Source organism: Acomys minous (assembly GCF_964271855.1).
Source record: "Acomys minous genome assembly, chromosome: 4".
NCBI classification, from domain to species: Eukaryota; Metazoa; Chordata; class Mammalia; order Rodentia; family Muridae; genus Acomys; species Acomys minous.
Genome location: NC_140486.1, coordinates 43,112,086 through 43,135,361, shown reverse-complemented (window position 1 = coordinate 43,135,361; position 23,276 = coordinate 43,112,086). Strand labels below are relative to the sequence as shown.

The window sequence follows — 23,276 nt, the reverse complement described above, 5'->3', positions numbered from 1 at the left end:
CAACCCTGGGTTACAACTTGACCAATTTATTACACTATTTAGGAAGCAAAATTATACCCAGAGTTGAAAATATATATTTCTATGACATATATAGTTTGAAATAGGAGGGGAAAATAGGAAAATAAAAGACCACATAGTCTAAAAGACTGTTTTGCAGACAACTTTAAATATCTTAATGAAACTAAAGGGAAAAACAGTCTTGGTGTCTAGACAACTGAATACACTTTAATTTCTCACTTGGTCATTTAGTACAATAAGGATACAAACATGCTGAATCACAATATAGGGTATTTTAATAATGGTTTCTAGTATTCAGTGGATCTTATTGTTTTTTTTTTTTCAATTTCATACATTAGGCTGTAAAGTATAGTTTTATGCATGTGGAAGATAAAGTCTTTGAAACTGATTAAATGCAATCATAGCCTTAAGAATTGTCTTTAAAATCATAAGAATGATAGTTCACGTTGCACATGAATGGATATAGTGGAGATTTAACATCTTTACAAAACATTTTTAAAAGTCAATTGACCAACTGATGTGTTGAGTAACATCAGTGAATGATGCTATGAATTAGCTTGCTTGATTCTATATCAATTGTACAGACTAAGGAACTTAGCCCAAGGCAGCCTGTAGTAGATGCAAATAAACGTAGGCAGTCTACCTTGGGAGCTCATCCATGTTGGCTTACAAGGAACCTGCAGTTCCTGGGAGATATGAGTGTGCATAGAGATATAAACATGTATACATGTATATACAGACACATGTACATATGCATACATATTGATCCAAGACCACGAGTTCCCAGTGCAGCCATTTCTTTTGTCTTTACTTTAAAAGAGAAGTTTCAGGATGGAAATGGTGGTGACTGCCTATAGTCTACTGCGGAAGCTGAGGCAAAAGAATTAAGTATTTGAGGCCTCTTAGCAACACAAATAAGTTGCTACTACCACCACCACCACCACCACCAAACCAAACCAAACCAGACAACCAACTAAGCATAACAGCTTGTCTGCAAATTTCCACTTGAAGATGTATTCTGCCTGTTGCAGAGTGACTTGGCGACTGGAAAATTCTTATGACCACTTGCCTTGTCACCCTGTGTCACTTGGGATTTTATTTATACTTTATTGAGATGGGTTTGGGTGCTGAGAGTTGTACAGGTGTGTGTGTGTCTGTGTGTGTGCGTGTGTGTCTCTGTGTGTATTGCTGCATGCATGTATTAGGCAAAAAAGGAGCCATTGTGGACTGTGGGAAAGTGTATGTAGGTACCATCTGCTGACTGTGGAATAGGACTTAGAGCAACCGGCACCTTCTCAGTGGTGTGAGAGAGAATGAGTCATCCTGGGAACAACATTTTCTGTCTGCCTACTCATAGGCATATGGCCAAGTTTTATTTTATTCTTTAGGTTCTAGTCTTCAGATTCATACGAAAGAATGATATTTCTGAGACTGCTCATGAGATATTTTTCGTAAGAATTAAGAGTGACTATCTCCCGAGGGCAGTCATCTATTGTGCTTACCACTGTGCACCAGCATCTAATCTGTCACCTGGACCAGAACCAAAACCTAATAAATATTTGTGAGTGAATGAGTGAATAATACATTTTTTTGGTGTTTATTGGATCAGATTCTGATTGTTTTCCCGGGTCACCAAGATGCTGACAGTTCAGATCACTCTGTGGGATAGTTTTAGATCCAACGATCTTGTCTTAGCTCTGTTTCTAGTGCTGTGATAAAGCGCACCATGACTAAAAGTAGCTTGGGGAGGAAAGGGTTTATTTCATCTTACAGCTTGTAGTCCATCATCCAGGGAACTCAGCACAGGAACCGGAGGCAGGAATGCATGCAGAGACCCTGGAGGAACACTGCTTATCCCTTGCTTCTACTGGCTTTCTCAGTGTGTTTTCTTATCCCATCCAGGGCCACCCATAATGAGGTGGCACCACCTACAATGGGCATCACCACCACCCAGTATCAATCACCAATCAAGAAAATGCCCCACAGGCTTGCCTACAGGCCAGTCTTATGGAGGCATTTTCTCAACTGAACTTTCCCCCCTTCTCAGAGGACTCTAGTTTGGATCAAGCTGACAAAAGAACTACCAGGCACAGACCTATTAGAAAACCCACTCCCAGGGATATTTTTAGGGCTGTGGAGAGACATCATTAAATCAGTAAGGGCTTAAAAACAGAGAATGAACTGGGAATAATTCATGGAATAAGGCAAGCTGTTATTCTCATAGGGCTTGTGCTGTTGAGGTTCAGCAAGAAAACAAATGACAGCATAACATGGCTGGTGGTGGCACATATTAGAGAAAAACAAGGAAAGTAGAAACAGCATGAAAGATGAGCACTACAGAGTTTGGACCCAACAATCAATCTTTCCCAGGGAAAGCACTGTCTAGCTCCTAGAGGCAATTTAATGAGGGGTTCAGAAGGCTTGCTTCTATTAAATCAAACTTTTCAAGGATACCGGAATCCTAAAGCACTGGGGAAATTATTTTCTGCTGTTTTCTTGCTTGTTTTAGCAATGTAGAATCAAAAGGCTGAGAAAAGTGAAATTGTAGAGGAAACAGCCACAGGATTAGAGAAGGTAACAAGAGTTGGGCTCTTTGGTTCATTATATCAATTTGATGATAAGAATCCCTTTAGCCTTATATCTTTATGTCAGATGAGGCACAGGAAGATTGAGAAAGTAGCTTAAATTCATTCAGCTAGAGATGGAAAACCCAGAAGTGGAAATATCTAAAGCAAAACCATTTCCTTGTAGACTTAACTCAGGGACTGCTAGACTCCCAAACCCATTTTAAACCACTAAGATACACTGTTTCTTTCAAAGGTGAAATGAAATATGAAGGCTTAGGTTTTTTTAAAAGGGATCTTTCATTTTTAAAAATAACACTACAAGCCTTGAGGTGATGGTGCATACCTTTAATCCCAGCAGTTGGGAGGCAGAGGCAGATGGATCTCTGAGTTCCAGGCCAGCCTGGTCTACAGAGTGGATTCCAGGTCAGCCAGAGGTACACAGATAACACCTATCTCAAAAAAGTAAGTCAGAAAGAAAGAAACAAACAAAGAAAGAAAGAAACAAACAAACAAAGAAAGAAAGACAAAAGTAACACTACAAACTCTACAACACAAGGACATGATATTCCACACAAATCTTTTATTTCCTGAATACATCAAATTACGCCATTTTCTGGGACTTCGTGCTCACAGGCCCTTCAGTCTGGAATGGCCTTCCCTAAGCTTTTCATGTGGCTGTTGTTTTCCTCGGCAGTCACATCTCAGCTTAGATGAACCTCTTCAGAGAAGACTCCCAGGCCTAGTCTGTTCCTGTGGCTCACCATCCCTTAAGTCACTTTCCTTTTCTCATTTTGTTTCTGTGTTCTTCCTTGGCCTTGTCCTGGTTTAAAGGTTTCTGGTGACTGGTAGCCCCTGTGTTTACCTATTTCCTCTGTGGATGCACCATGAGTCCAGCAGCAGTGGCTGCTTGTTCATTGAAATTTCTCAAAACTCACCTGTGCCTGGGACATTACAGAATCTTCAAAAAAAATTTTTTTTACAGTAAGAAAAGAAATGCAGTCACATAATGGGTGACTGCCATGAGGGCAACTGACCACTTTCTGGTTGGATCTGAGGGCTAGTCCTCATGAGGGAATCCAAGTCTGAGACTGGAAAACTCAGCAAAGCGCTCATGTTTTGGGAGGTCCCAGACCCCTAGGGGAATACATGATTGTTGTCTAGCTATGTGGCAAGAGTCCAAACAGCTCATAAATATCTGTTTCTACCCACGGACATATGCTACTTTGAGTCTTAATGAAAGAAATGTCTCTTTGAAGTGTATTACAGTGAATAGAAACTTGGGGTGACCGAAGGTGCTAGGTGAAGTTGAGGCTTAGGCTCAAAGGAGCTATTTATACCACCTCTTGTAAGGCCCAGGGTACTGAAAGAATGTAAGAACCTGAAATTGGGGGTAAGAGCTGAGGAAAGCTCTTCTAGACCCAGCGCAACCATTGGAATCATGAACTTATCATAGAAGATGTGGTTTTCAGGCACTGGGCCTGAATGAGGCTTGGCCTTGCCAGGGGTCATCTATGAGTGGGGAAGGGATTCACGGCCCTCTTCCACTTAGTGATGATCTATTGGCCTCATCTTCAGATGTGTACCCATGGGTGAGCCCACCAAGTGCCGATAAATGGTTTCAAACCCATGGTCACAGATATGACACTGATTAAAAATAGATGAGTCAGAAAACAAAACAAAAGAAAGCGAAACAAAACCTCATGAATGTGAGTGGTCAGACCCAATTTATGTCCTCACTAACAACATGTAAAGTTTCCTCTTGTTCATATTTGTGTTCGTGCTCCCATGTATACAATGTGTCCTGATTATTTTCTTCCATACCCTCTCTGATACCCCCACTACTCTTCTTTCAAGCTTTTGCTCTGTCATCAGGGACCCTAATCATCTGGAACCATAAGCTCAATTAAACACTTTCTTTAATAAGTTTCCTTGGTCATGGTGTTTTATCACAGCAACAGAAAAGTAAATAAGACAGTTATGATGGCTATTTGCCAGGTGTATCTATGGTTAGGTACATGCAAGGTCACCATTTTAATTTCATCTGAATCTTTTTTATGCTTTGTCTTCTTTTTCTTTCCCATTTTGGGGGTGCGGTCATGTGTGTGAAGCTGTACATACATATGTAGGTATGCATGCATGTGGGGGCCCAAGGTCAACCTTGGGTGCCATTCCTCAGAAGCCATCCACCTTATTTTTTGAGACATAGTCTCCCACAGGGGCTTTGGGATTCAGTTAGGCTAGCTGGGCAGTGAGCTCCATAGACGTTCCTGTCTCTACTTTCCCAGAGCAAGGATTGCCGGAGTTCACCATCATACCCATCCTTTTGAGTGGGTTCCAGGATTGACCTCAGGCCCTGATGCTTGAGTATTAAGAACTTTACCTACTGACCCAGCTACCCATTGCCGTGACTTTTAGCTCTGACATTAACTTGTGCCTACTGCTTTACCTGCCTCCCCCTAACAGAATACACAGCATGGGAAACTTGTGTGTCTCTGCCATATGATCAGTGTTCAGAGGCGTTTTTAAGAAATAATTAAGAAATGAGCCAAGAAATGGGCTGCTTGTGATAAGCACAGGTGGCAGAACAGAATGAGGAAAATGTATCGGCCCTGCTAAGCCCCAAGCACTATACCAGAGAGTCCTACATTGCTTCTTTCACTAGTTTGCCTTGTTAGGTTACAAGTCCTAGGAGCTTAACTTTAATAAGCTTTATTTAGCCTAGAAGTTGACTTTTCCCCTCTATGCTGTAAACTGAGGTCACACAAGGGAAGTGGTTCTTTAACTGAAGGTCACACATCACCGAAGCCTCCTACACTCACCAGATTCACTGGGTCAGTGCAATAACCTGACAATGTTGTACCAAATAAACAATGCTGGGTGGTGTCCTGGGCCTACGTGCCACCAACAGAGAATTGTAACTAAGGCCTTTGGTCTCCACGTTCGCCTCACAGGAACATTCCCGTGTATTAATTCAGCTTGAATTTATCTGAATAGGAGCCGAAAGTACAATTTCCAAATAGAAGAGTAGGAATGCCCACAAATGAAGTGGATCTAGAAGATGCTGTTCTGAGCAGGCATAGCAAGCTCAGCCTGGGTCTGTTAGGCAGGGGAAATGCAGCTTGGCACAGTGTTACGCTGGGGATTGGAACAGGAGAAACTGCAGGGCAGTAGTTTTGATAATATCTGCCTGTACCAAATCCTCAGGCTGACCCTATTTTTAGACTGGCCCAAGAGCTAGGGACTCCACTTGAGGAAGCTTAAGGTATACAATCTGGTATTGAATTGGGAGGTGCCCAGTCTGAGGAAGGACGCAGTTAGGAGAAACTTCTGGAGGGTTTAATAAGTTTTCAGCTTAGTCTGTGTTATGTGAATAGGGCCAATTTCAAAGACAAATGAGCCTCCTTTACAAAACAGTGCCACTGCATAAACTTTACTCAGCCATTTAAGAGTAGCTGGAAGCTGAAACTGATTCTCTCCCTAGGGCTTGTCAAGATACAAGCTGGCAGCATGAGGCAAAGTACCTTCACAGTGCATCCTTGGGAAGTTCTCGTGCCTTGTAGAATTTCTACTGGTTTCAGCATATCATGGGATGGTGGTGACAGTGACAGGATTGTGAGGAGTGCAGGGGGAAGTGTGAGCTGGGTCTGAGCACAAGCCGTTTAGAGATGAGCTGTGCGGTTTGGGCAACTCCGTCCATCATCTCTCTGTGAAATGGTGGGTCAGGGAATTCTGTATTTGCTTCTAGTTGAGGGGCTGGGATGAGAATTTCCTGAAATAAATGGTGTCCCCAGGACTCAGCAGTGCCACCTACAACTGCTCTGTGCACAGGCCAGGGAGGAAATTAACACTGCCCTTTGGCTTTTGGATTCAACTCAAAAGCTCTTCTATTAGCAGGTCCTTAATAATGGCCTCTCCTACTGAGACTTGGCAAACAGTGTGCCTGTTTGTGAAGGTCACACCTCAGCCTCTTTCCTCCACTGTTATCAAAGCTGATGTTAACCCCAAAGTTCCCCAGCCTGTATTAGACACACAGAGAGGGAAGGTTCCCAAACATCTTTCCCTTGGCAAGTAAGGCAAAGCATTGTTCTCTGAATTTCTTCCCTGAAATACACTGGGATCCTTTCAAAAATGGAGGTTTTTGCAAGGCAGTGGTGGCGCACACCTTTATTCCCAGCACTTGGCAGGCAGAGGCAGGTGGATCTCTCTGAGTTCGAGGCCAGCCTGGACAACAGAACGAGTTCTGGGACAGCCAGAGCTGTTATACAGAGAAATCCTATATCTAAAAACAAACCAAGCAAACAAACAAACCAACAAAAAAAGAGGTTATTAGGCTCCACTCAGGACCTCATAATTAATTCAGAATTGTAAGAGGATATTGAGGGAAGTGAATTTTTTCTCTTTTAAAGACTTATTTACTCCTATTTTATGTGCACTATATGCCTGTGTGCATGTCTGGGATCCACGTGTGTGCAGTGCTGGTAAAGGGCAGAAGAGGGTGTCAGACATCCTGAAACTGGAGTTACAGATCCTTATGAACTACCATGTGTGTACTGGGAACTTAACCTGGGTTCCCTAGAAAAATAGTCAGTGCTTTTAATGGTGGATTCGTCTCTCCAGGCCTGGTGGGCAGTATTAAAAGCAAGCCTTGTTGATAATTCTCATACATGCCAAGCAACATCTGGAAAGCATCAGCTTAGAATGGGCCAGAGGTTAATAATTCCACTCACCAACTACAGCTAGCGACTGCAATCCTTGATTCACTTTCACTTGTTTAACACAGAAATGTCACCTTACAACCCGTGTGCCAGATGCAAGGAGGAGCAACGGGGCTGTTCTCTTGAAGCCTGTGCTCTAGCAACAGGAAGCCAACAAGTAGAAAGATACTCTTTGAAATGAAACGAGTAGGAGGGCAGGACATGCTCTGACACGCAGAGAGAGTGCCTATGTGTGGGACGATGTCTGTGTAAAGACAGAAGTGAAGGACACACCTCATCACACAGGGCCTCACAGGCCATTGGCAGTGATGTAGTTGGGACAGACATTATGTCTGTATACTCTACGTGTGATTTATTTCTAGGTTGTAGATTATTATAAAGAGTAGATTGATGGGGATGGAGGATAACATGATAACATTCTTTTCCTCTTCCTGTTCTTCCTCTTCCCTCTCCCCTTCTTCTTTCCCTTCCCCTTCCCTTTTTCCTCCTCCTCCTCCTCTTCCTCTTCTGCCTCTTCTTCTTCTTCTTCTTCTTCTTCTTCTTCTTCTTCTTCTTCTTCTTCTTCTTCTTCTTCTTCTTCTTCTTCTTCTTCCTCTTCTTCTTCTTCTTCTCATCTGTATAGCCCAGGCTGGACTGTAACTCACAATCCTCCTGCCTCAGACTCTGGAGTATTAGAATTACAGGCACTCAGCACTATGTCTAAGAACTTTACATTGATTTTGACATGACTTTATGTTCCTAGCTTAAGGTCTCATGAGCAACCTAAAATAAATGTTTTGCTTAAGAATTGGGACAAAGAGAAGAAAAGGCCCTGCATTTCATCTGGGCAGCACACTAGCACTGGCCCTGGTTGTGGGGGTTGCTGGTGAACTGGCCCCGTGGGCAGAGCAGCAAGGGAGCTGGCTCGGCTCCATTGCTGACTCTGACACTGGATATGCTAGATGCAGCAGTGCTGGAGAGCTTGGTCTGGTGGTGTGGGTGCCGGAGAGCCAGCAGGCTGACCAGCTCAGACACCACACAGGCCCACACCCAGGACTTGTAGCTGACCCACTCCAATATCTACCTCATCTATGAACTTCTGGGGGTGTGATCAGGGTCAGTCCTGTAGATCCAAAGCTGCAGGTTCTCCATAACACAGGTCAGCAACAGGATATCCAGGTGGAGTCGCCATAAGGATCCAATATTTATGTTGTAACAGAAGCCAAAGGCCTCGAACCAGACCCATGACTCATTGCAATGAACATTTGCAAGCAACAAAGTGCAGACACAATGGTATACTGAGGGATACACCATGATACACTACAGCTTCCACAATGAGATTTTTTTCCTTTGGAGGGGAGGTTGCAAGGGCAGAGAGAAGGTACTAGGGCACAGGGAGATGAGTGGAATTGGGGTGCATGTTGGGACAAAGAATAAGACAAGTGTTTAGGACAAGTCCTACAGTCTGAGAAATGAGACTATCTAAGTTCAGCAGTAGAAGCTCTAACTCTTAGCATGAGCCTTTAAGAGGTAATTAAGGTTAAATGTGGACATCAAGGGATGGGCCCTAATGCAGTAGGAATGGTATCCTTATAAGAAGTGTAATATACACAGGAGTGTGCATACAGAGGAAAGACTCAGGGAGAAGAGAGGCCTCTCCATATGCCTCTAGTCCCATAACAGCACAGAAATTAGTCTGTTGCCTTAGCTACTAACTTCACCCATAGAGGTAAGGCCAGGTTGGCTCTGCTTGGTTATTTTCACATCAATTCAGCCTTTCCTGAGTGCCCTGCATGTGATTTACAAACATTCCTTATTTAGATTCTCAGTAATACTGAGGCAGAGCTTATGATCCTCCTCCTGTAGGTAAAGAAATAGAGTAACTAGGGGAAGCACTGGTGTTTCAGATACAGAACTGTGACAGCAAAGTCACCTTTGTCTTGGAGGTGGGAGAATGAAGCCATGGAACCCACAGCCCTGGATTCAAGTCCCACTCCTACCACTTGCTAGCTGTGTGGCTTCGGGCAGGTTGTGTCTCTGGTACCCAGTGTCCACCTTTATGAAACATCCCTCTCCAGTGGGTTAGTATTAGAATTAAATGCACACAAAACATAGCTTGAGTGTGAAACACCCCTATAAATTCCCCCAAGGATTGAACATTATTTCTATAGCTGGTGATGCTGCTCTGGAAGGCTGAAGAACCTTTAGGGGTAGAAACATTGTAGAGAAACCAAGGTCCTGGGAAAGGCCTTGGGAATTTATTGCCTGGTCCTATTCCCTGTCCTGTCTCTGCTTTCTGACTGTGGGCACTACAGGACAGGCTACCCTACCTCCCCAGCTATGATGGATTATATCCTTTCTTAGGGTGTGAGCCAAAATAATTCCTTTCTTGAGTTGCTTGTCAGCTATTTGATCATAGTAATGAGAAAAGTAACCAATATAGCAAGCTAATAAATTGAATCATTAGACTAAGATGGGGCACCTACATTGCCCTAAATACAACCATCTCAGTTAGGCTTCTATTGCTGCTGTGAAACACCATGACCAAAAGTAAGTTGGGGAGGAAAGGGTTTATTTGGCTCAGACTTCGATATCGTAGCCATCACTGAAGAAAGTCAGGACAGGAACTCAAACAGAGCAGGAATTTGGAGGCAGAAGCCAATGTGGAGGCCATGGAGGAGTGCTGCCTACTGGTTGCTTCTCATGATGTGTTCAGCCTGCCTCTTTATAGATCCCAGGACCATTTGCCTAGGGATGACACCACCCATGATGGCCTGGGCCCTCCTTCATTGATCATTACTTGAGAAAACACCCTACAGCTGAATCTTAGGGAGGCATTTTCTCAATTCTAGCTTGTGTTGAGTTGACTCAAGATTAGCCAGCACAACAGCCATGACTGAAGGCGCAGTGATAGAAGGCTTCTTGAAAGAACTCGAAACCACTGGGTTTCCCACCCATTCTGTCATCTGTTTCATAGGACCATGAAAACAGAGAGTGATAATTAAGATAATTAAGATAAAATTTCCTATATTTTGCTCACAAGACTTGTCTTTGGTCTTTTCTCACTAGACAGCCTGCCTCACCCCTTACATATGAATACACAGCTGAGCTGGAGAGGGCAATGCTATCTAGCGGCTTTGAGACAGCATCTCTGGCTTGCTGAATAAACAAGATCTGAAAGCATTCTTAGAGATTCTGTCCTAAGATAGCCTTTCTTGCCTTCTAAATATGATGCCTTCAAATGCGGAGTCTAGAAGAGAAACCTCCATCTCATGCCTGGAATATTTACTGACTCTGTCAAATGGAGCACAGGGCTTCTCTTATCACTCACTGAGAAGTGAAATCTTTTGGATATCAGGACAGAGGACAAGATCCTATGTTATTCAGACATAGTCACACACAAAATTCATGAATTTGGAGGCCTACATGTCTACTTACTCTAAAGAAACAGCAAGGACCCTTTTCAGAGGTCACACATGTCTGTTTGTTGTGTCCTACTCCACGAAGTGCGTTATACATCCTTTCCACCTAATCTTTTCAGAGCAGTTATGAAGGTTTTCAAATCTTTTATACAGCCTAACCATTGTTTTCTGAAATTTATACACTGACACAATTTCCAGCTCCTTTTTGACTTGGGTCTAAACTTAATAACTCATATCCATAGAGACATAGAGTTCTGTGGCTCTAGATCCTTAACCTTGCCCTCTTCGTCTCTGTGTGCCGCCAACTGAATTTCCTTCAATCATTTTTTGTTTAGTGTTTTAACTTTTTTCTCTGTACCAAGGATCTAGGCCAGTCTCAGGCATACTAAGCACAGCCCCTGCCAGTAAGCCACACCCAAGCCCTTCCTTTACTCTTGATTCACCTTAGCTCTCTGTTGTTTAGACCTCAGACATGCTCTCCTTGACCTGGAAAATTCTCTCTCATTCTACCTCTCTAAGTTCTATTCATTCTGCATATCTCATTGAGTGATACCTCACCAGGTCATCCTGCTCTTCCTCCACATAATGAACAAAACTTCATCAGACCATGCTGTAATGCCAGCGCTCTCCATCGCAGTATTGTCACAGAGTGAAATTTATTTGCCTCCCACAATGGCAGGAATGACATTTATTTTTAGTATCTGCAAACCATCATCTAGCTGTCATCTGGCTCAGGATGAAGATGTTCTTTCATGACGTGTTTATAGCTTTTGAATGGATGGAAGAGTATATGAGTGACTCCACTTACAAAGGCACTCACTGGCCCCACTTGCTCCTACCATTTCCAGAACAGCTGCATCCCATACATCGCCAACAGGACCTATAGCAGGCTTCCCTAAAGCACATCTTTGAGGCTATACATAGATTGGTCTCCGATTTGCTTTTCTTGCTCACTGCCTTCCCAGACACTTGTAAAAATAAAGACCTTGGCCATCTCAACCCATCTTTTCTCTCATCCCATTCTGCCTATGAAGAAACAATGACTCAGAAAACTAATGGACCAGGCTCCGTAACAACGACAATGATTTCACTGTCTGTGATTTTCCTATTAGATTTCTAAAATTGGGTCTCAGTGAAGGAAAGGCCTAAGGGCACAAGTATCAGGGAGGAAATATGGATCCAGAAACACAAATCAAAACAGCACTGACTAGTGTGGGTACAGGCGAACGCCAGCAAAAGTGAGAGTTTGAGAGAATCTAAAATGAAAGCAAATTCCTCTGGATGAGGACATAGTGGATTGGAAAGTATAGCTGTGCAATGTGGCAATGTCCCTGGAAAGACCCAGACAGAGACACCCTGAGAGGAAGCAGGTACTTAGGTGTCCTCCTGGAACATTTTCCTCAGCATCACTTGTCTTTTCAATAACCATATAAAGAGACCATTGTTTCTTCCATTTTAAAGTTGGATAAGCAGACACATAGAGGATGGATAAGTTTAAGTCAAAGCCAGAACCCACCAGATTCTTATTGTTTCCAAGTAAATACATCATTTGCACAGTCCCCCCTTGGTGTGGGCTATGCTATGCGGGAGTGCTGTGACCACTAACCTCCGTGAGACAACACAGAGAACCATGGACACACAGTTGGCTTTTACTAAATATTTTCTTCTCTCCGTGTTTTCTATTGTATTGTGTATTCCTTACAGATCTTATCATGAATTCTTGAAAATAACTACCACTTCCTGCTATAGGAAGACATAGACAGGGGCTGGGTTGTACTTTACACAGGATATGTTACTTCAACCAACAACAATAGCACTGCTGTATTACTGTATTGCTGCTGTATTACTGCCTAGTACTGTAGCAGATACCTGACACAATCAGCTTATACAGGAGTCAGGTTATTTGGCTTGCAGTTTCAACCATCTCGGGTTGGACCTCATAGGATCTATTAGCCCCTTTGCTTTAGGACTTGTGGCAGCACAGGGCATCTTTGCAGTAACTCCTGGCAAATCAGATTATTTTGTAGCCAGAGATGAAAACAGGAAGAGGAAAGTCCTGGGGTCTTACTATCTCTGTCAGGGCATTCCTCTAAGTAATCTAAACCTGCCAATAGGCCTTAGTCCTTAAAGGTTTCACTGTTTCCTAATAATGCTATGGCAGGAAAATATACCTTTCCCATGAGCCTTTGGAGGGGCATTCCAGATACCAATTATAGCAATGAAGTTTTACTCTATCTCAAGTGAGCTCTCCAGAATAGAGTTAATCAGCTTCTGAAGGGGTGCAGTGTCAGGAAATGACCTGAATCTAGGACAGCCAGCCCCAAGCTTCTTCGCATCATATGAGAGTGCACAGGCCAAGGGTTGATGCCTGGGGTCTCCACAAACATGAAGAATATTGATATTACTAGATCGTTTTTCTTGAGGTAATCACCACACCATAAACTGGAAATGAATTATCACATTTACTCCCTAAAGTAACTGTTTGTCACATGCATACATTTTATCCCTCTTTTATATGTGACAAGATTAAAGTCTAAGGAATTGGCTTTCTCTGTTGTTAGGCAGACATTTTAGTCAATACCAAAATAATGAATCTTGAAGCAAATTCACAGTTACCTTGAAGCAGACAAATACCGAACAGAAGGTAACTGACTTTCCAGGAGGGTGACAATGACCTTGATTCTTCCCAGGACAGCCACTTTTCTGCCAAATACCTTTGAATGGCTTTACCTCAAACAAAATCTCTCTAGTTACAGGATTTTACTCTATCATTTCAGGGGACCCAACTGAGCAATTTTGCCTTCCCGGACTCTCCCCTTGAGCCTTCATACATGCTTCTACCATGGTTAGTTAATTCCCACCTCTGACTCACTGGGAAATCCTGGAACATAGATCCAGAGTTCCCATGTCCAGGAAATCCAGCCTCTGAGAGCTGCGATGCAGTCATCCACATCCCCATAGGTGATTCTTCAGCACAGTTGTGCAGAAGATGAAGAAGGATCTCATCTTTTACTTCCCATGTGCTGTGGACAATGCCTGACGTGTGATGGGACAGAGAAGGACCTGGCCTCCAGTGTCACACAGTCTAGGCACGAATCTGGATAGGCTACATCTTAGACTGGTGGTTTTAGGTGCTTTACCTAACTAACCATTCCTTGCCTTCTATCTTCATCTGGCCAGAAATACAAAGGTGATATTTTTGTGAAGTAGCAACTGTATGCCGAACACAGACACATAACAAGCTTCTAGTCAATGCTAATTTTGTAAGCAAGCCTCTCCTTACCAAACCAATAAATAAGAAACTGCTAATACCTATATAGGACTCCTACTGTGGCAAGTGCAACAGGGATAAAAGAAATGACAAGATGTTCCATCCACGGACTATATAAAGACATTGTGGTAGTTGGTTTACAGTTTTTTTTTAAATTTTCATAACCATATTTTGCTACTGTGAGAGAAGAACTGAAGTAACTGAAAGCTATTGGTCATCATCAATGCAATGACTAGATCTCGGGGTTGCCTGATTTCAGAGCACATTTCCCCCTACAACATACTGAAACTTCACACAAACACTCATTCATATGTTCATTCATGCAGCACTCAAATGCCGGATTCATACTAACCATGAGCTAAGGTCCGTGCTTGGTTGGAACCCTTTGACACGGTAGGTGTGTAGTTGGCGGGAAAGCAGGCAATAAATAATTTAATTGTTTTATAACAAGTGAGGCAAGAGAAGTACGATGAAATAAAACAGATCAGGGTAAAATAAGGGGAGGGAAGAGGAGAGAGAGGTGAGGAGAGGGAGGGACACTAAGATTGGTTGACTTTCGATGGAAGGCCAGGGAAGGATTCTCTGCTGAAGGAGTGCTTTGTGAGATGGATGTGATAAGGCATGATTAGACTGTAGGTATTTTAGGAGGCTAAGCCCAGGAGAATTTACCACAGAGCTGGAAGGTGAATATGAGAGAAAGGAAGGAATTATGGACTATTCTAAAGATTGGGGGGGGGGGGCGAGGTTGGAGTGGCTAGAACAACGGGAGTTATCTCTTATTTCTTAAGCTGGATGCGAAGGAAAGACAAACAGGTTTTCTCCACAGGGCAGAAAATCAGTCGCTTTGAGATTCCTACCACGCATTCAGGAGGACCTGTTGTAGGCGAAGCTGGAGAGTACGAAGCCAGGGAGTCTGAGATGGGCGGACAGCGAGGGAAAAGAAAGCAGAAATATTAAAGCCGGAAAAGCAGCGATCCCATGATGCCATGTGTGGGTGATACGGAGCTTTGCTCAGAGGGGGCGTGGCACTGACAGCTAGATTCACTGCAGTAAGGATGATTATGACTCTCACAAAACTCATCTTCCGTTGAGTGGTACAAAGAGGAAACCAGAGAAAACAAGGGATGGCTATGAACGTAAAAGACTCTTCCAAGGAATTTTTTTAAGAAGGGGGGAACAGGAGATGGGGCCATGGCTGAAGGAAGGCATGGGTTCATGAGATGAGTGAGACCAGATGATTTACCGCGTCGGTGTGGACTGCACAAATGTGTCTGTAGGAAGGGATGAGAGTGGGCAGGAGTGCAGGTACAGAGTGAAGAGAGCGAATGAGCTCCCTCTACGGTGGATGCTCAGCAGCCCCTCACCTGCTGCCCGCCAAGTGTTAAACATATACTTAAAACATAAAAGCGGTATCAAATGACAACATGATCTTGTCCCGTTAGATATTAACAAAATTCCCTTGATGTAGCTCTTGTTACTTGCATTTTACAGAGAGACTTACCATGCTTTAAAGGATTTTTAAATGCATGTGTATATTTGTGAAGATGAGAGAGGTTGATGAGAAAGTAAATAGTCAGAGAACGCTGTGGGTGGAGGAGCACTTGATGTGGGTTCTGAAGAGTGGGGTGCTTCTAAATATGTGGGAAGGATTTAGAAGAGAATTTAAGAAGCATGAAACATAAGAATCCTGTAAACACAAAAGAGGTAAAAAAAATGCAATGAAGAGTCTATTCTTTGTATGCACTTTGGCATCAGACTACATGAGTTCTAATGCTCACTTTGCTCTCAACAGGAGGGAGCTAGCTATGGACAAGCTAGCCAGCTTCTTTGAGAACTGACAACAGCGATGTTCACCTCAAGCTTATTGTGAGAAACAAACACACACAATCGTGTGTTTACATCCATAAACACACAGTGGAATTGCAGTACTTATCTTCACATTAGTGTTCTTTACCACACAACATTATAAAAATGTGCATTTGTGTGGATAAGCAGAGTGGCTTCCAGCAAGCTCTTCTTCTTCTTCTTCTTCTTCTTCTTCTTCTTCTTCTTCTTCTTCTTCTTCTTCTTCCTCTTCTTCTTCTTCTTCCTCTTCCTCTTCTTCTTCTTCTGGATGTCACTGAAAGATAGTCTGCTTCAAGATGACCCTCCTGGTGAAGAATCACTATTGACAGAATGTGGATGAGTGTGTTCATAGTTTCCCCATTCAGTTCTTCGTTTTAAAAGTTTGCCTTGAATATCTAACGAAGGTGCATGGGGCACAACCCAGGCAGCTCCTAACTGTCCAGCTGCCCAACACACAGGGAACTATGTGGATAAGTAGATCCTTCCAAAACCACAGGGAGGCTGTCCTCACAGACTCAGAATGCAGGGGAATGTGAAGGCCAAAGGGGCTCTCATGCTAGGGACTTGGCTCTGCTGGCTCCCTCAGTTTGGGATGAGCCAATTTCTCACTTAAAACATGCAGATAATGATACCTGATATGAATGGCTATTGTGAGGAGTAGGCCAGGGACTCCAGCCATAGCCTCTGGCACCCAGCTGGGATCCACAGGCTTGCTGCCGGTGGCTTGTTCTTCTTGGCTCTTGTCTCCTCTGTGACTATGATTTGTGTGCCTTACATACCTGCATCTCTAAAGTCTTGAAGAAGTCTTCCCAGAAAGACTTCTTTTAGATTAGTTTTCCAGGATGAGCAGAATTTGTCTATGGACTGTCTCAAGAGCAATTCACGCTGAGAAGGGGACACATGCATGGCACATCCCATTGTTCTTTTAGGAAAAGTAGCCCACCTTGGTTGGTTAGTAACCAAAGAAGGTCTTCAGTGTCTGCTCCCAAATTATGCTCCAATAAATATCAAGTCTCTTTTTATTTCACTGGCCCACCCATTCCTGTGGATTTTCTCCTCTTCTGGCATGTATGCTGCCTTGAGTAGAGTCTTTTAACTGTAATTTAGTTATCTTCCTAATCCAAAGCCATTTATTTTTCTTGGATGACTCCTCTCCTATCAAGGGGAAGGGAGTTAGGTGATACTTTAAACACTGGCATATAGAAGTGAAGACAGTACATCAGACTTCTCAAACCATTGTCCTACAGTAGCATCATCTGTTGTCTTTGTTTCTGACTACATCCTTTTATCTAAAGGTAAAGAGCCATAGGACCAAATTGATGGCACAGTTGATAAGGTGTACAGCTGGTAAAGTGCACAGCTACAATCAGACAACCTGTCTGATGCCCAGATCCAACATGGTAGAAGGGAAGAGCTGACTCTATGTGCACCACACACAAACAAACATGACTTTAAAGAACAGCACTGCAGTATAACCCTTCTCTTAAAATACGTCCATCTCTAGCTCTCAAACCTGCAATGATAAGACAACTTGTGTCTATGTGAGGGTATGTTCTGTTCATGTGTTTATTTTGGAATGCTTTGCACAACACACACACACACACACACGTGCACACACACACGCACACACACGCACACGCACACGCGCGCACACACACACACACACACACACACACACACACTAGTTTGCATTTCATCTATGTGACAGTCTCACATGTGTCATCCTTCTACTCAGTGAGACTGCATCCAGTGTGCACCGGGAGCATCCTGGTGCTAGAGGTGCAGAAAAAAAAAAGAGTACAGTTACACATGGGCTTGCTTCCACAAAGCTGTCAGTCCATGTAGCAGGGCAACAAAGATACTATCACAATTTATTCACAATGACAAACTAGGTATGCTCTTGGAAGTGAAGAAACACAGTCTTAAATAGCTATGATGAGCTGAGAGTCAGGGCTGGTTTCCGGGATGGAACTGGCATTTGAAGGCTGGAGTAATAGTGCATTATGGCAGAGGGAATTCCTAAAAGCCTGTGGTTGGAGGGAGAATACTGAGGGACCAATGATGGACTGTGTGGCTACTGGCCAGACAAGATGAAGATACTTAAAATCAAGCAGGGAGAGAGACCGTACAGGTAGCAGAACAAATAAAGATCTTAAATACAGATATGTTTGAGAGCACAGGATGGAAAGTATATTATTTATTTGTTTTTGTATATATATATATATATGTATATATTTATTTATTTAATGTGGTACATGCATGCATGGGTGCACGTATATGCACAGGCCAGATCAGTGTTGGGGAAACTTTCTTCTATCGTTCTCTACTTTATTGCCTTGAGGTGATCTCTCACTGAACCAGAGGCTTGCCAGTTGGGGAAAGCCATCTCCTCAGTGAACTCTCATCCCCCCACCTGCATGCTGGGATTACAGGAATAAAGGGCCATGTCCAACTTTTTATATGGGTGCTAAGGATTAGAACTCAGGTCTTTATGCTCAGAGAACAATGTTTCTTATCTACAGAGCTCTCTCTGTATGAACCTTCCCTCTTTAAAAAGATGGATTGGTTTATATGTATATGGGTTTTCTTGCCTGCATGTATATGTATCAGTTGTACATCTGATACTTGTGGAAACCAGAAGAGTGGTTCAGATATCCTGGAACTGTAGCCACATGCCTGTTAGCTGCCAGGCTGGTGCTGAGACGTGAACTGCATGGAGAATTGTCATGTGAGTACTAGGTCCTTTGGAAGAGCAGCCAGTGCTCTTAACTGCAGAGCCATCTCATCAGCTCCAGGACTCCATATTTTAAATAAACCATTCTGACTATTATATAGAGAAACAAGCCTTCATCTGATGGATTAAATAACAGAGAAAGAGGGAACGAGGAAAAGAATTAATTTATGATGTTCATATTAGTGATTTTCTTTCTATTTTTGTGTTTGGACAATGCATTGATTATAGGAATGTACACGAAGGCCAGTTTGCCATCACCATTACTATTATCAATACCCTCATCTGTGACATTGTGAATGCAATTCTTTGAAGCCATCCTATGGAAACCAAGGTTTGGAGAGGTAAACACCCAATAGCGCCTCATTGACATGCAGCAGAGGTCGGGTCCCAAGCCATGCTCTTCCTGGTGTGGGGAAACAGGAGCATGGACGCAATGTGAGGAAGACAACGCAAGTCCCTCAGAGTACAATGGTTCACTCCCAGGACTGTGTTAGATCTGAAAGTTGTTTCAGAATTACTTTTCGGGAAATTGCTGGGGCTATTTAATATTTACATGTCTTTCCGAGGAATATTACAAAAGTACTCATTTCTCACTTATCCAGTTGAATAATACGTGCCATTCATAGCTGTAAATAAAGAGGCCCAAGTGTAGAGTAACAGGTTGCTAAAGAAGAAACACACATCTAGAGAAAAACAAAACAAACTCAGACTTATCATGGCACGCTTTTCTCCTCAGCTGAACTTTGAATAAGGTAACTAGTTTGGGGTGACACAACAGTATGTTTGAGGAAGCTGCTGGGGACCGGAGATGGCAGAATAAAGAAAACGCGAACCTCCCAGGAAATACGGGATGCCAGTAGTCAAAGCCAGACAGTGCCTGTCATTTGCTGAGCGTTGGGAAGACTATCATTTGTCACATTATATTCTTAACCCCCATGGGATGAGGGCTCCTTACTTCCACACAACGAGAGAGACTGGGTGTGGAGAAGTGAGCATAGTGGGTCAGCTGGCTTGGTATCTGACTCACGTCTTTTCCTCTATGTCCCAAGGCCTGGTCTGTGATGTTAGTTTGATGGACATCATTCTCCTTCCTAATTGTCCTTATTAGATTTGCCACAAATTCAAATACACGGCTCCCTATTTCCATCCCTGAGTCGGCTGATGGGGGTGAAGCAGAAGTTTGTTTGTTTTTGAGGCAAAGTGATTTTTCCTGTTTGATAGAATTAATTAGATAGAGGTTTAAAGACAATCTTGTTGTGGTAGCAGTTTTGTCTATATGACCAGAGTGCTTAGTTTGATTAATGCACAAAATACCGACTGAGGTCAAGTGTTTGGGTTTTCAGAGTCCAAACTTGGAGGAGAGAAGAAGGGAGCCAATCAGAATATAGAGCCGTGTAGGCTCCTTTCAAACGGCTTTAGGTCCTTCTGTTTGTGGAAAGCTCTGGAGATTCTGATCCATGCCACATTCTTCCATCTCCTTCCTCAATAGATATAGGTATACTTACAGAGATTTATTAGGGTTCTTCCCCCACGAGGCAAAAAAAAAAATACCCAATGGGTCATTTGCTTTTTTAGCTATCAATACATTTAAAGGGACACATGCAAATGTAAAGCATGTAAATGCCATCCCCAGTATCAATTCTAAAGTCATCACAGGCATTTACTACCTTTTCCCACAGGAAGTGAGCAAAAACCCATGTCATGAAAACAGCCTGCCTCTCTCATTTACTATACACAGCCCAGCCCAGCCCACCCCCAGACTCCTACTGCAAGGATAGAAATAAGGGTGGTTCAGAACACGTCCCTCACCCACTCCATCCTGGGGGATGACTGGACTGAGCTGGGCTCGCCATCAGAGTCCCCTGTAGTATAGCCTCGCTTTTAGGATAACCCCTATAGCTGAGAGTTAGCCAGCCTACTTGCTTTACACAAAATTGCCCTATCCTGAGAACATCAGATCTAAAGAAAACAAACAGATCACACACGGCAGATCCACATCCAGCTCCTTACTGAAGGCATGCTGAGATCTGCAGTACTCAATGGAAGAGGTACTGCCAGATGTTTACAAGGCGCACGCGCACACACAGCAAGTACACACCCATGTAAACATGTCATATCAGGCTAGAAGTTCGAGGCAGGATCAGACAGAAGCAGGGGTGGGGAGGGGGAGATTCTGTACAAGTCCCATCCGAATGCTCCTTTCCTAGAATTAACTCGGGAACCCCACACAACACATTTCACAAGTACCAGAAGTCAGCGACCCAAGTACAGACTGAAGTATTCCAGTCCATCAGGCAGCGCTCCCCAGTCACACACTATACTCGTCTATCTTGCTAATTGCTTTCTTGGGCATGCACCAACTTATTAAGCAGACAGTGACAAAACAGAGCCAGGATAAATGTATGTGGCAGCGCCCACTGACTGTTTCCCCCTCTGCACTAGTTCCAGCGACTTGTTTGCATGTTAAACGGAACAGGGGAAATTGACGGACTGTTTCTGAAGGATTTTCAGAGACACTGCCGGCTTTGAGATCACCTTCGCAACATTATCCTGCTCTTCGGAAAATACTTCCCTTTCCTTGGAGGAGGCAGGTTGATTCTCAGAGCAGATCTATATGTCAGATGCAAGCTTTCCCAGGAACGACAGGCATCTAGTAAGCTGCAGAAGGCAGCGTCAGCAGAACCTGTGGGAAGTCAGACACCAGCCCACTTTGTCCCACCCACCCAGACATGCTCCCCTCTGGTCTGTACCTTCCGTGTGGCAGCTGGAAGAGAGGATGGTGTTTGGAGGTCTGAAGATATAAGGCAGGTAACGAGAGAAGCATTTCATCTTCCAAAGGAAAAAGAAGATTCTAAATGAAAAAGCAGTCTCCCGAATCCATAAGGATTCTCTCGGCCTGGAAAGCTGGCTACATCACCAGGATGTTTATGTAGGTTCTCTCCCAGATCTGCAGAGCTGGGAAGCCCAAGGAATAACTGGAGATGGGTCCCATTTTGCCATCAGCGCCAGGAAGCAAAGCCTTACATTTCTGCAGGCAGCTCAAACTCAGAAGCCCCCAAGCAAGCTGGGGTAGAGCCTCTTCATTGGCTGAAGCTCCTCCGAGCAGGATTGCTGAGTAAGTCAGTGCTGCCTGTAAACACACGCTGAAATGTTCTGCCTGAAGCCTCTACCTTTCCTGTGCGTCCGTCCGCCTCTCAGTATTAGCAATGCAGCCGAACACGGGAGTGCTGAGGATAAGTGACCATCTCTTATTTAGCTGAAAGATCAGATTAAACAAAGGCAGCTTAGTGTTCTGCCCTGGAGGGGTTGGCTGTTCAAAGGAGCCACCCGCAACGCCATGGATCTCAGGAATATTAAAGTACAGTGCAATGAAATGGGTCTCTGTCCTGAGCTTAATCTAGATTTAGTCTCTTTTCTTTCTTTCTGCCTTTCTTTTAATTCTAAAGCTCAAACAATAGGGCCATTTATCATTTAGGTGAAGGCAAAAGCTGGGTTGAGCAGTCAGGGACAGAGGGCTAAGACAGAAAAATTCTGTGCTCTCCTATAGCATCCCCTTATTCCCGGTCCCCAGCCCCCTCCAGCCATAGCACTGAAGCATGAATTTGGTCCTGAGTTGTCTGTCTATACAAATATAAAGCCACAACAGAAGAGAAGAGGCCAACTCAAGGGAACTGACCCTTCAGCAGCTCATGACCCCTATGACACAGGGAAAGTTAAGCCCCCCAGGAATTATACAACTTTCCCAACATTCAAAGAGAGGCGAGAGAGGGGGGGAGGGAGAATATTAAATATTAAAATACATATGATTGATCACTGGGCACTAATTAATTTGGGGTTGGTTAAGTTTGGGTGCATGAAATAAAGTGACTTCAGAAGCCTTGCCACTGGAAGGCAAGCAAGCACAGGGCTGCAGCATGGGATTTATAAGTCCAGTCAAAGGCACTATTGTATATGATGGAGAGAAAGAGCAAATGTCCTTTGTGCTGTATTCAGAGACACAAGGGAATGATTTAAATAGCGAAAGAAAGCAGATAGTCCCCTGAGTAGGGCTTTTAAAAATAAGATTTAAAATAAGAACATGCCTTGAGAACCTCAGAGCCATTTTTAAGACATTATGGGCTTTCTTCCCTTACTGTAGAGAAGTGTTTAACTGGGGACTGAAGAAGTGTGCTTGTATGCCTAGGAGAGACTATCACAGAGGGGTTATAAAACAAGACAGAACATAAGAGTGCAAACAGACACACACCCCCACCCCCACCTGGTGGTCTACCATGACCTAAACACAGAGTGCTGTCAGAGAGAGCCAGACCATTTAGTACCGAGATCACCACAAAACCTACTTCAACCATGGGCCAGCACTGTAGGCAATTCCAAGTCAGGTACAGTTTGAAACTGCCACTGTCAGTGGCTCTTAACTTCTGGGTCAGTGTCCATCTGGGGACAAACAACCCTTTCACAGGGGTCACATATCAAATAGCCTGCATATCACATATTTATGTTATGATGTATTAGTGTAGCAAAATTACAGTAACGAAGTAGCAACAAAATAATTTTATGATTGGGGATCACCACAACCTGTGCAACTATATTAAAGGGTGGCAGTATTAGGGAAGTTGAGAAGCACTGGCCTAGGTAATCTAGTTAGCCCCATGGAGGATGTCAAACTCAGAACACAGGAACACAGAGTGAGTAGCAGGGGGTAGGTTCTTCCTAGGAGACATTTCA

The 23,276-nt window shown here is 43.5% G+C and overlaps 1 protein-coding gene across 4 annotated transcripts in view; it reads right to left on the bottom strand.

Moving 5' to 3' along the window:
- The window catches only part of PPP2R2B (protein phosphatase 2 regulatory subunit Bbeta), a 405,554-nt gene extending 383,981 nt beyond the window's left edge, over positions 1–21,573 (bottom strand). For 2 of the 4 annotated variants that reach the window (XM_084778209.1, XM_084778203.1), the window contains exon 1: positions 21,302–21,573. In XM_084778209.1, coding sequence (XP_084634335.1) covers positions 21,302–21,380 — 79 coding nt within the window. In that variant the 5' untranslated portion in view covers positions 21,381–21,573. The remainder of the gene's footprint in view (positions 1–21,301) is intronic. The other 2 variants (XM_084778206.1, XM_084778207.1) reach the window with 1 other exon arrangement.
- Between the last annotated feature and the right edge of the window lie 1,703 nt (positions 21,574–23,276).